This window comes from Centropristis striata, chromosome 1 (assembly GCF_030273125.1).
Source record: "Centropristis striata isolate RG_2023a ecotype Rhode Island chromosome 1, C.striata_1.0, whole genome shotgun sequence".
In the NCBI taxonomy this organism is placed as follows: domain Eukaryota; kingdom Metazoa; phylum Chordata; class Actinopteri; order Perciformes; family Serranidae; genus Centropristis; species Centropristis striata.
In genome coordinates, this window is record NC_081517.1 from 35496167 (window position 1) to 35508421 (window position 12255).

At 45.8% G+C, this 12255-nt stretch overlaps 1 protein-coding gene across 1 annotated transcript in view; it reads left to right on the forward strand.

The window, feature by feature from the left end:
* Window positions 1-11909, forward strand: part of prr36a (proline rich 36a) — a 29461-nt gene extending 17552 nt beyond the window's left edge. The window contains exons 4-6 of the mRNA XM_059340173.1: window positions 5099-5277; window positions 5435-7984; window positions 10634-11909. Of these exons, the coding sequence (XP_059196156.1) occupies window positions 5099-5277; window positions 5435-7984; window positions 10634-11760 (3856 nt within the window). The 3' untranslated portion in view covers window positions 11761-11909. The remainder of the gene's footprint in view (window positions 1-5098; window positions 5278-5434; window positions 7985-10633) is intronic.
* Window positions 11910-12255: the final 346 nt, after the last annotated feature.

The following is a 12255-nucleotide window of genomic DNA, read 5'->3' on the forward strand; positions in this document are numbered from 1 at the left end:
GAGAACAGCAGCAGGTGTTTGCCCTTGTGACAGATAAAGCGTGCATTTCGTGCCACCTCCATGTGATGTCAAAGTCAGTGGCGTGTCGAATCCTTTGTGCAGGAACAGCAGTAGTGGTGTGCTTTTCAGTCACTACTGGTGTTCGTGCTGGCTCTCTGGCAATAACACTGACTAACCTTCTCTCAGCTTAAGCAGTGACTTGCATTAGTCATGACTCTGAGAACAATAGCACCAACAATCCATAGCAACACATGCAACCGAATTTAATGGTGTTAAAGGATTTGGTAAACTACCAAATTACCTGCTCAGTGGCTGCCTAGCCTCTTCATTGTACTTTTGCAGCCACTACACAACAGCAGACATTGTTTTCCAAACTGTCACACAGGAATGCACATTACCATTGTGTGTGTGAAGTATCTGCTGGTAAATCTCTTCCATGTAGATCTACTGAGGTAAACGGTGGCCTGTAAGGCCTGTATGCCACTGAAAGTGTAGTAGCACATACTGCCTGTGGCTAGTGTAAAGGCCTGCCTCCCTCATGAAATATTAACGTTAATTGGCCCAAAGGGAGAAATGGAAATGTATTGGGTTTTTAGAAAACGATTTTACTTGGACCAGAGCTTTATTCTGGAAAGGCAAATAAGATTTGGTGACTGAGTTCAGCTGTGAGCTTGTGGAAATATAATTTGTGCTTATATGTGGTTGGAATGTTTGATAGAAGGATATAATAGACAGTCAAATGTAAACCGTAAAAAAAAAATGTCTTTTTCCCTCCCTCCCCCTCACACATATCACCCCCACCCCCCTCTTTGTCTCAATGTGGTCGATGAGAACCCCTGATAACTTCAGCAGAAGCCAAATGTTGTAAAATCTGCCACCTGCTTTGCTCTCCTCTCCTCCGTCAATGGGTTATGGTGTCCTTGCACTGACTGAGCAATCAGTCTTTTTCCACCCCGCCCCCTCTTTCAACCTCCCTTCTCTTCCCCCTCATCCCTTTTTCCTGCCGTCTGTGCATGTACAGTGCTGGGCATCTGGCCAGGATCTCCTCAAGCTCTCCTTGGAGCCCAACGTCCATCGAGCTGTCCCTATATTTCTAACTCATTCATCATTTAGCTGCATAGAGAGACTGTGAAATCCACAGAGCAGTTGTGTAACATGAGAAGCGCAGCGATTATGTTGCTGAACAATCGGTAAGATGATTTCAATTTTCAATGTTCAAAGGATCCCCATTGGGAATGGACAGAATTGCTGGTGGATGGTACTTTTTGTCTTTCAGAGACAAAATGTCCCCTCATTATTCAAAAACTGAATGGGTTGTAATGATGAATTATTCAAAATTACACCAAAACCGTTGCACAGGCCTGCCATTGGCTTGGCTTTGCGCAACACACTTTCTTCTCTCTTTAATCCTGTCATTTTGTCCATTTCTCTCCCTCTCTCATCTCCCGATTACTTCTGTCATGTCCTATTGGAGATAAAAATGTCATTTCTCCCAGACTTGGTAGGGAGCAGGATTACTGTCTAGCAGAAAAGGCCCATGGCATCTATCACCGAGCCAGTGGGTGCCCAGGGCCTCATAAAAACCAACACTGCCTGCCATACTATTGCTAGGCTGCAACACTTCATCTCAACTTCTCACTGAGCTGATTCAGGCCTCTGCTCTGTATTGTCAAGGAGATAACTGTAGGCCCACACAAACCTTAGGAATGTGTGCTCCTCTCAGGAAGGAGTAAAGCAGCTGGTTTTGGACAGCTTACAAGCCAAACAAGGTATTGTTAGGGTGCTCCATTTCCATTTGTTGTCTTGGAGGGGGCCCTTGAAGAGATGAGGGGGAAAAGGGCGAAGACAGAAGAATATGGCTGCATTTTATTTGTAAGAAGAACTTGCTGCAGCAGGGATCAAAGTGTACCTCCTGGCCAAGCCCTCCCCTGTCTCTTTGGCTTGATTAAAACAGAATAATTTAATCTACAGGAGCGGGGATGCCAAGGGAGTTGAGCATCCCAGCTGTGTTTTTAGAAAAAAAGAGGAGGAAAGAGAGTTGTGGATGAATGGATGTAGGCGTGGCGTCAATAAAACCCCACCCTGGCTCATGTTAACACTTTGAGCAGCTGCAACATCTGCTTGGCCAAAAATTAGTGTGTTAATACCATGGGTGTGTAATTTGCATGTGTTTTACAGACCATATTCCCAAATGTTTATGACAGAGAAAGTCAATAAAGTGCATCAGTGACTTGTCCCTCTGCTGACCTTTGTCCTTAAGAGGACAGTGTGTTGGGTCATTAACATCCTTTAGATGGCTTTGTAGTGCCCCTCATCCTGCCTTTGGACTGTGATTTGTATTGATTTCAACCCTCTGTTGGCAGGAAATGTAATCCATACTAATACACCAACAACACAACCACCACCCACAGGCAACGTGCAAAGTAAAGGCTTTACTGGGTTATGATGAGTTATGACTCATCATAAAACAATGAAGGGATGGGTCGGGGTTACATTGTGTCTCTGACCTCCCCTTGCACTCTTTATTCCCATCCCTTAACTCTTATCTTCATTTCTGTCTCTCTGTCTAATTTCATCCTTCAGTCTCTCAATTTACCAAATTACTTTCTTTGAGGGAAGACTATGTCTGCCTTGAGTCCTGCTATAATTGAGTGGTACTGTGCATGTTCAGATGTCAAAGGGCAAATGGTGCCTGGATGCAGGAGCAAATATGAAAACTGACTCAATTAATGCAACTTCTGTTATTGTTTTTCTGCTCTAAAGTTCAGACCTGTGCCCTTTTCTTTCGTCTTGTTTGTATGTCCTTATTTTCCATTACCTAGCATTTTCTGAAGGCATTTCATCTTTGTCTGGGCCCAGTATTTGGGCTACACTTCACATTACAACCCAAATCGTCTGTCTGATGGCAGCAAATTACAATATCCCTATGAGTGCATGTCTGTACAGTGGTTATCTGAACTCGGGGAGGGAAAACAAATGCTCATTGTAATGGCTATTGTAATGTGGGAGCGGCATCTGTGTGCAGGCATGCTACTCTGCTGGAAGCCATTAAAGTCAGTATGTCTCTTTCAGTTCATGTCTACATCATCTGCAGACCAAGTCGCAAAAAAGACTGCTGTAATTGGTGGTAGGGTCACATAGTTTCTAAAGGCAATTACATTTGTTTTATGAAGCTCTTGGTTGCTGTGAAAGTTGATGACTTGTATAAGAAACAGATGTCGTAAACCTATAATGTACAGTGCTGAGGATTTCCATTGTTTTTGTAAGTTAGGGTTCAAGGGTAGAAATTATGACTAGTACTGCCTGAGGCTGACGACACGCTCAGTTAACCAACTGACTTTGTTTGTAGGTTGGCCAAAGCAGCAGGGCATTGCAGCACAGACTACGTCAAAATCTTGGAGGTTGACATGACAAATGTATTGTGTAGACATTTCTAGAATAGCACAGCATAAGCAACATTTAGATCTTAATGGAGGTCACTGCTGCTCTTATCACTGAACTTTTTAGCCTGGTGCACAGATGTCACTGACAAATTACTTTCACTGATCAAATTAAATCCTATAACAGTGTGTTGGCACATGGGAATACTTCTTAATTGCTTGCTTCAGTCGATCTGCTCAGAGCTGGACTGTTTGTAGAAAGGACTGGATATTGGGCCTTCATGTGGCCCTAGGTAAACTCTGAGAAGCCTAACTGCATAATATCACAAAGTAGTTTTGCCTCTGTAACATAAGATCCAGACAACTACATGAAATGTTGCTTAAAGAAACTGGCTATTAATTGAAAAAGTTGGCAGCCTCTGATGTCCTCTATATATTATATTTTATATCCCATCCACATATTTTATTTTATTGTGCCATAGGGTCAAATTTTGGGGGAAATCTGGTGGATTGCATGGTTGTTCCAGTGCAGACAGATTAGACTAGATTAGATTAGATTCAACTTTATTGTCATTGAACAGAGTAACAAATACTAGGACAACAGTTGCATATTTTCAAGTTTCCAAGGACAAATAATGGAGCAAGTGTTGCAAGACTGCTGAAAGGTCTCAAAACTATGCTGACCTCAACAGGATTTGTGTTATTACAGTGTGGGACATATATGTAGATGAAGGGGGTTTAGCTTCCTTCCATCTTGCCAGCGCCCAGAGCGATCTCCTCATTTGACGGCAAAGTCTGCCAGATGATGCAAAATGCATTGCAGCTGAAACGTAAAAATAAAGTTTCTCTTTTAAAAATGCAGGGTTCAGGACTTTTAGGCCCTTGCAGAACTTGGGTTAAACATGGGTTGCGTTGAGCAGGATGGTGACTTCAGACCAGATTTTTTTTCCTGCTGATTTTTAATGTGTAGATGGACTTTACTGTAGGTGTTTGAAGGCTATCCTCCTCGGTGTATCTGTTCTAAGGGCAGAGCACACATTGAATAACTTTGGTCCTCTAGGAGAGCAACCTAATGGAAGAAAAGAGGGAGTGGGGAAAGAAGTTTTGGCTTGTTGTCACTGCAGTTGTGATTGAGTGGATTAGTGCAGTGTCACAGAAGAACTGAGTAGTACACCAGGAGCTTAAAACAGGATTAATTTTAAGACTGTTTTCTTCCCTTCTCTCCCACCTGCTGTATATGTTTTAAGCTAGTATATCCCACTTTCCTCCTCTTTAACTATATTCTTCCACTGTGTCCTCAATTTCCTTCCCCATCTGTTTTCTGTTCTCTCCTCTCTGCTCCTGCCTCAGTTTTCATCTCATCTGCATACCTATTTTCTTTGTCATACTTCCCAAATTCAAGCTTTCCATTCCCCTTCCATCTTCAGATTTTATACTTCACATTACTGCCTGTTCTCGCCTCTTGGAAGTGATTGGAGAATGAAGCAGAACTTACAGTGTGACAATATATGGATGGTGCTGTGTTAATGGGTTCCCATTGTTGAGATTGCTTTTGTGGTTTACATTAGGGCAGGTCATTATTTATGCTTGTAAATGCATGTAGAGGCAGGGCATCGGATGTCATGTTTGGATCCTTGCCAACAAATTAAATAGTCCACAAACATTGAGCTATTGGTTTGTGTGCCACTTATACATGTTTTTTGTTTCTCTTCCTCCAGGCCTGCTACAGCTCCCTCAACATCTAGAACTGCATCCACGACATCTAGGCCCACCACAGCTACAGTAAAGCCCTCCACTACTGCAACTGCCAAAACTGCAGCCTTTCGAGTCACCACAGCACCATCTTCTGGCAGGACCACAGCGACACAGGTTCCCAAAGCTGCTGCTGCTAAGAAAGGTAAGTCTTGCTCTGATCAGGATACACTTTTCTGAAGCCATGCATGATTTATATTGAAAATGAAGTGGGTTACTTTAGTCCCTGCAGGAAAAAAGAAGAGAGTTTTACAATTGACAAACAGATGATTTGATGTTTGTTGTTTTTCTCTTTGCACCAGATGTCGGTCGACCACCTTCTGCTGCAGTGGCCAAGAAGCCTACAACAGCTACAGCATCCGCTACTACCAAAAAACCTGAACCCTCTAGAACCACAACCACCGTAAAGCTCAACTCTGCCTCCAAATTGTCCACAACAGCGAAGGCAGCAGACCCCAAGGTGTCACAGTCCAAAACTCAACAACCTGTAAAATCAACTCTCACAAAGAAACCCGTAGCTGCTGTTTACTCCCTTGCAAATAACAAACAGCCCCTTGGTCGAACCCCACCTGGATCTCCAGCAAACAGACTTGCAAACAGCAGCAAGCCGGCAAAGAGCAGCACCCCTAGTGGAACCAAACCCACTCAGGCTGTCCCACCTTTCACTGCTGCCAAGAAGACGGGGGTTTCTAGTGCTAGTGCAAAACTAGCAGCAATAGCGCAAACGGAGTCCCTCCCACAAGGATCATCACTTGCTGCATCTACACCAGAAGAGGTCCCTCCCCCAGTCTTGGCCCAAGATGCCACACCAGAGATGGTACCTCAAGAGACTACTCAAAGTCATGCAGCTGCTCCGTCTCCTCCGCAAAGCCCTGTAAAGGCAGACTTACCACAAACTTCTCCACCCCAGCTCGAGAGCAGTGCTCCCTTAATATTAATGCAGGAACAGACCCTTGATCCAGCTGAGCTTACATTACCACCAGTGGCATGTCCTCCAAATCTATCTGAGGAGCCTGTTTACCTCTTAACAGACCAAACCCCCTCCACATCTAAAGCACTCCCAGCAGCAGCAAATGCCATCTCTCTGATTGTTCCGCCCAATAATCTAAATGAGGAGGAGGAGGATGAAGAAGAAAGGGAGGGAAGCCAGCTGGTTTCTGTGTCTGAAATGAGTGGAACAACACAGCCCACAGAGGAGTCTCGTCCCGGGTCGGCTGGACCGATAGGAGGGTCTGCTTGGAGGGCCGGTGGGGCCCTGCTTTCTGAGCTGGACTCTGAGGAGGTGAGCGGCAGCCAGCAGGGTGCATCTGAACTGAGCGCCCCTGGTGTCCTGGAGGGCACAGAGAGCATGGACGATCTGGGAGACGGCAGTCTCAAAGGAGCCATCGACATGGAAGGGGCCTCAGCAGGTTCACCTGACTTTGAGAAGGTTCCTGACATACCAGCTAATGACTTTGATGAGGATGAAGATGAGGACGATGATGATGATCGGGTGTGTGACATGGATGTGGGTTCAGAGCGGGCAGATGAACCACAGAGACCAAGGGATGACAATGATGTGGATGATGATGAGGATGAAGATGTGGAGATGGCTAGTGAGGGAGTGACGGAGAGTGGGCTGGAAAGCTACGGGAATGCAGATGAGGATGACTTTGCTGAGGATGAGAGGCTGGACAACTTAAACCGAGTGGCCGAGCCCCCACCTCCCCCTCTGCTGCCCGCTGCCCCCGCTGCTCAGTGGGACCAACCAAACCCCTTTGCTGATCCCTGGGCAGAACCTCCTCTGCCACAGGAGGTTGTAGAGCACATATCCCAGGCTGCAGGAGCGGCGGCCGCGAGCCCTTTGGCAGACCCCTGGCAAGCAGACTCTGAGACCCCCACTCAGACTCCAGCCCAAGCTTGGCTGGAACTAGGCTCTGCTTCTTTTGTTCCTGAAAACCAACAAGGTCCCAATCATCCCACTGACAAAGATGAGCCACAAGATCTAGGGGCCCAAATGTACATGAATCAGTCCAGCCCAGCACCAATGCAGACCCTCGCCCCGGCTCCTCTCTCTGCTCCAGGAATGTCTCTGTCAAGCACCCTGAGCAGTGAGACCAGCACACCAGAGGAGCTCTGTGACTACAACCGAGACGGGAAACTCCAGCCTCAAGACGTGCAAGTCCCGCTGCTTTCCCCTCAGCCGGACCTGGACCGGGAGGGAGAAGACGAAGCTGAAGCTGAGACCCTGCCTGCTGACGATGTCCTGGGAGGCCCTGCAACTGCCCCCACTTCCGACCCCTCCTCAACCTCCGTAACAGAAGACGAGGCAAGTGACACAGAGGGAGAGGCGCAGTTGGAGGATTCCTTGGAGACTCCAGCTTTCAGCAACATAATCTTCGACAACCAGCCTCCAGCCCAGCGCTGCCTGTCCACTGTGGAAGAAGGAGAGGAGGCTGACATGGAGGGTGGCGCAGGTGAAGACACCACCCCGCCTTCAGCTACATCGTTGGCGTCCTATGGCTTCGACACCATGACCACAGCTTCAAACTCCAACGCCCACTCCACAGGGGAGAGCTGCATCAAAAGCCCTGGCATCTTCTCCCTGGAGGAGCTGCCTGAGGAGGCAAAGGAGCCCTGTCTGATGCCACAGCCTCATATAGAGCCATGCCTTGCAGAGCAGCAGTACATCGAATGTGGGAAGCAGGAAGCGGAGTCTGGTGAGCCTGTCAAGGAGGAAGCGCCGGGGCCAGAGGAAGCCCACGACCCTTCGTCAACAGTGAGCACTTTGCAGCAACCAGAGGAAAACCCAGATGACATCCAGCCTCCCTACTATTCTGCTATCTGTGAAAAGACTGAGAACTCTTTTGCAGGTAATGTATAGTTAATCATCTCCCTAAAAGCCCAAGTTATGTCCCTTAACTCCCTCTGGCCCCACTCCAGCCTACCCACAATATCTCACTGTTGTAGCTCTTGTCGTCAGTGTTTGTCCTGAAATATCTGGGGGTGGACGTAATTACACATTAAAAAAACAGAGAGCAAAAAAAGGGAAGACCTAAAAAGAGGACAGCAGTGGCACTTCCCTCTGATATAACATTTCCATGTTGAGTATATGGCTTAAATTCCTGTATGTGCAATAGCTACTACTATTTACTGCTAATGTGTGAGCGTGCCTGGGTTTGGGTTTCTGTTTTATTTAACACAGAATCATGTGTCCTGAACTGGCATGGATTTGTCTGTTTACAGCTCTTAAAGAGGGAAAACAAGAAAATTGAGCATAACAAAAAAGAAATGTGGAATGAACTGTAACATGTGTATTTATCCTTATACTTTTTACTGAACAAAACTGATCACTGTCAACGAGTTTTGACTGTATCTTCCTCTTTGATTTCGCTCTCCTACCTTATGATAACGGCAATCTTCCTTATCCCCGATCACTCCTCAGCTCTTCTTGCACTTTAAATTGTACCCCATCTTTTTCTCTTGTGTTTATCCATCTTTTGGAGTCATGAAACTTTAAAATGTTAAATAAAGATTAGATTTTTACCAGTATGTACTCTCTCACTGTACAGTTTTATTGAAATGGGCGACTCGGGAGTGGCATAATTATTGTAGGTGGATGTGTGTGCAAGACGAGTCATCCAACACCACAACGACAGATCTTAGAAATGTCAAATAATTTACCAGTGGTGCTATACATCTCATGATATTGCAGACACTCAGCCACACATGCAGCCTAAAGCCTCTTGCTGCTTTACTCTTGCCATACAGTCACACAGACATTCATTCATATATTCTGGCCTGTCTTTTAAAAACTGGGCACAATGGACAGTGGAACCCATGCCCGACATCAAAGGCGACACCGGTCTGAAGAATTGAATAACTGGAATGAATCTACCACGAGTTCATCATCCACGCCACCAGAGCTTCTCCATGGATCAACTTCAGCATCTCAAGCAGCAGCAGAAGAAGTTTGACATCTCATCGTCCAGCCAAGAACCCAATCCTGCTCATTCTGCTCCTACTTTTATTTCCCTCCAGTCCACTGTGGGTGTGTTGCTGTCTTAGCTCTTTTCTACTATATATACATATATATATATTTTATTAGCATTCTTGCTGCACTGTTCTACAGCGCTGTATTAATGTTAACTTATGCTTATGCATGTCACTGTTGCACAATGACTTTCATTACATTTCTTTGGATCGGTTTGTTGAGGGTCAGCCAAATAGCTTGGCTCTAAAACTCGATGTACTTGGTTGGAAAAAAACTTCAGGGTTCGTACAAAAGTCTGGAAAGTCTGAAAAACTGCTTGGTTCTAACCGATATGTTTTCCAGGCCACGCATATTCTTGAGTTTTAATATCCTCCATTGAAAACTGCTTAATTTTCAACATACAAATCATGTGTTTAAGAGACAAAGTCGGCATCAAAAGGAAGCTAATAATGGACTTTGTTCATATGATAATAAACAGAAAAAACAAAGCACATCCTCTTTCCCACCACACATGGAAAATGGAATAAAGGGAAATGCTGAAGTTTTAGCACTAAGTTTAAACATGTTGTTTTATAAACTGATGTTTTTTATAAGACCTGGATTTAGGAGTTGAAAGCATTAATTAATGAAGATCAAGACATGCAATCAAAGTTAATATTAACAGCTGCTAAAATAAAGTGTCAGAATACATTGATTGTTTGACCAATATAAAACGTTCAAGGCTTCATTTTGGGTTGAGGTATGTTGAAAGTACTTGAATTCTACTTTTTATAAAGCAGTACGAACCCTGTGCCCAACCATAACTCTATTCCTTCTAAAGCCAAGCTATTGTTTTGGTTTTTCTTGTGATGCTGGATGTCTATAAATGCATGGAGAGCTTTTGCATGTATCACTGGTTGACTAACTATAAACTCACAGGTGACGACGGTTTAAGCTCACAGTAAGCCTATCTGTGTTTTTCTTATGTCTCACCATAGTTGATAGTGATTGCATATACAGGAAGTTGGCTGCTTTTTTTTTTTTTGCGAAAAATATTTCTTTTCTGGGTGTCTTTTTTTCTTTGTCAAAAGATTCCATTTTGGAAAAAAAAAAGTGCACATTTGCTCTCTGCACAAATTTCTCGCCCCAGCCACCACCCCCAGTCACCTCACCTTGGGTCACTATTCTCTGGTGTGTTCACCGTTTTTACATAAGTACCACAGCTCCACCCCTCTGAATACTTAGCAGGCTGTATCTGTCACTGCTGCTCAGCTTTCAAACAATGTCCCACTGTCCCTTGTTCAAAGTACAAAACCACAAATAATTGTCAGTCAGTTTGGTGCTGTAGGCTACTGGCAGACCTTTGGGCTTGGCTTTACAATGCTTCCACTATTCCTTCAGCAAGTAAAAGCCTCTGAAGCCGCCCCCTTTCCCTCTACACCCTTCTGCTTGTACTCACACTGCACTGCTGTGACTGTCCTGCTGCCTGTGACCTGTTTTATAACATCACGCTACTGTAATCTTCCTTCCCGCTTCCTCTCACACACAGGCTTCACTGCACTACCGCACCCTCACCGCCGCGATCACTCGGCTTACCCCAGAACCTACTGCGACCTCGTCAAACCTCTCACCGCCGCCGTCACTCCGCCAAAGCTCACCTGCGCTGACCTCCCACCCAGGAGCTTCGGCCAGCAGGCGCTGAGCCCACAGCTCCGCAGGTTGGAGCAGCACCAGAGGCAGCTGCAGGAGATGCAGCAGCGCAGGGACCAGCAGAGCAGGCCGCTGGAGGAGGCCGAGCAGGAGAGGAAGAGGAGGGAGGAAGAGGAGCAGAGGAAGAAGAAAGACGAAGCAGAGGAAGAAATAAAGAGGAATAAAGAGGAGCTGGAGAAGAAGATGCGAGAGCAAGTAGAGGTGAAAAAGAAGGAAGAGGAGGAAAAACTGAGAGAAGAGGAGCTGAAGCAGAGGAGAGACCTTGAGCTGCAGCTGCAGCAGCAACAACAGGAGCTGAAGGAGAGGCAGCAAATCATGCAGTGGCAACAAGAACTGCAGCAGTCAAATAAAGGTCAGACAGTGCTGCTGTCCCCATCCTCTGGCCTCTGCACCATCTATGAAGCCCTCGAGAATAGTGACGATGAGGAGGCTGAAGGGGAAGAAGAAGGAATAAAGGAGCTCAACACCACTAAAGAGAAAAAAGAGCCCAGGCAAAATACATCAGACGAAGAGATCGACGACTGTGAAAGGGTGACATCCGATAAAGACAAACATCGCGACTCTTCGCCATCCACTGAGAGCCCTCCTCCTCCTCCTCTCCCAGACTCCCCTCAGACCTCCAGCAACCCATCCCAGGATGGAGACAGCTCCTCCCCTTGCCCCCCTGAGTCTCCAGAGCGACCGCCACCCCTGGACCTGGACTGGGGGAAGAAGGTGGACATAGTCCAGCAGCTGATCAATCAGACCCTGCTCCTGAACAGAGACGGCTGCTCCTCCCTGCTGCTGCTGCCAGGTGGCGCTGGAGGCACACTGAGCCCTCTGGAGAGCAGCCTGTGGCCCAGCCTGCTGCCGCCGCTCACCCCTCCCTCTGCCACAGTCACCTCTGTTAGTAGTTTCTCCCCAGAGGCCACTGGGAGCTCCCCACAGGGGGAGTGGACAGTGGTAGAGCTGGAGACACATCACTGAGGGACAGGTGTGTGCACAACATCGGTAACACCAGTAATGTTAAACATTTACACTCATACAGGGACGACATGACACATTGCTGACCATTTATGCACACATACACATGGAAATTCAAGTCTGGCGAGCTGATCTGCATATATATATGTATATATATATACATATATATATACATATATATATGTATATGTATATGTATATATATATATGTATATATATATATATATATATATGCAGGTCAGCTCACATTACCGCACTGTCAGTATACAAACATTTACGCAAATTAATGTTTACTTTAGGTGAACAGCTATACAAACAGCTTGAAGTAAATGTTTGGGCTGCCCAAACAGAATCACATTAGCTAGAAGTAGTTATTTGATGGCACAATATCTGTTAATGAAGATACACTAGATCACTTTGTTGATGTCCATCACATTGTACTGAATGGTAAAGCGTTGTTTTAAAGGCCTACTATGCAGGAATTGTACCTTACTGTTT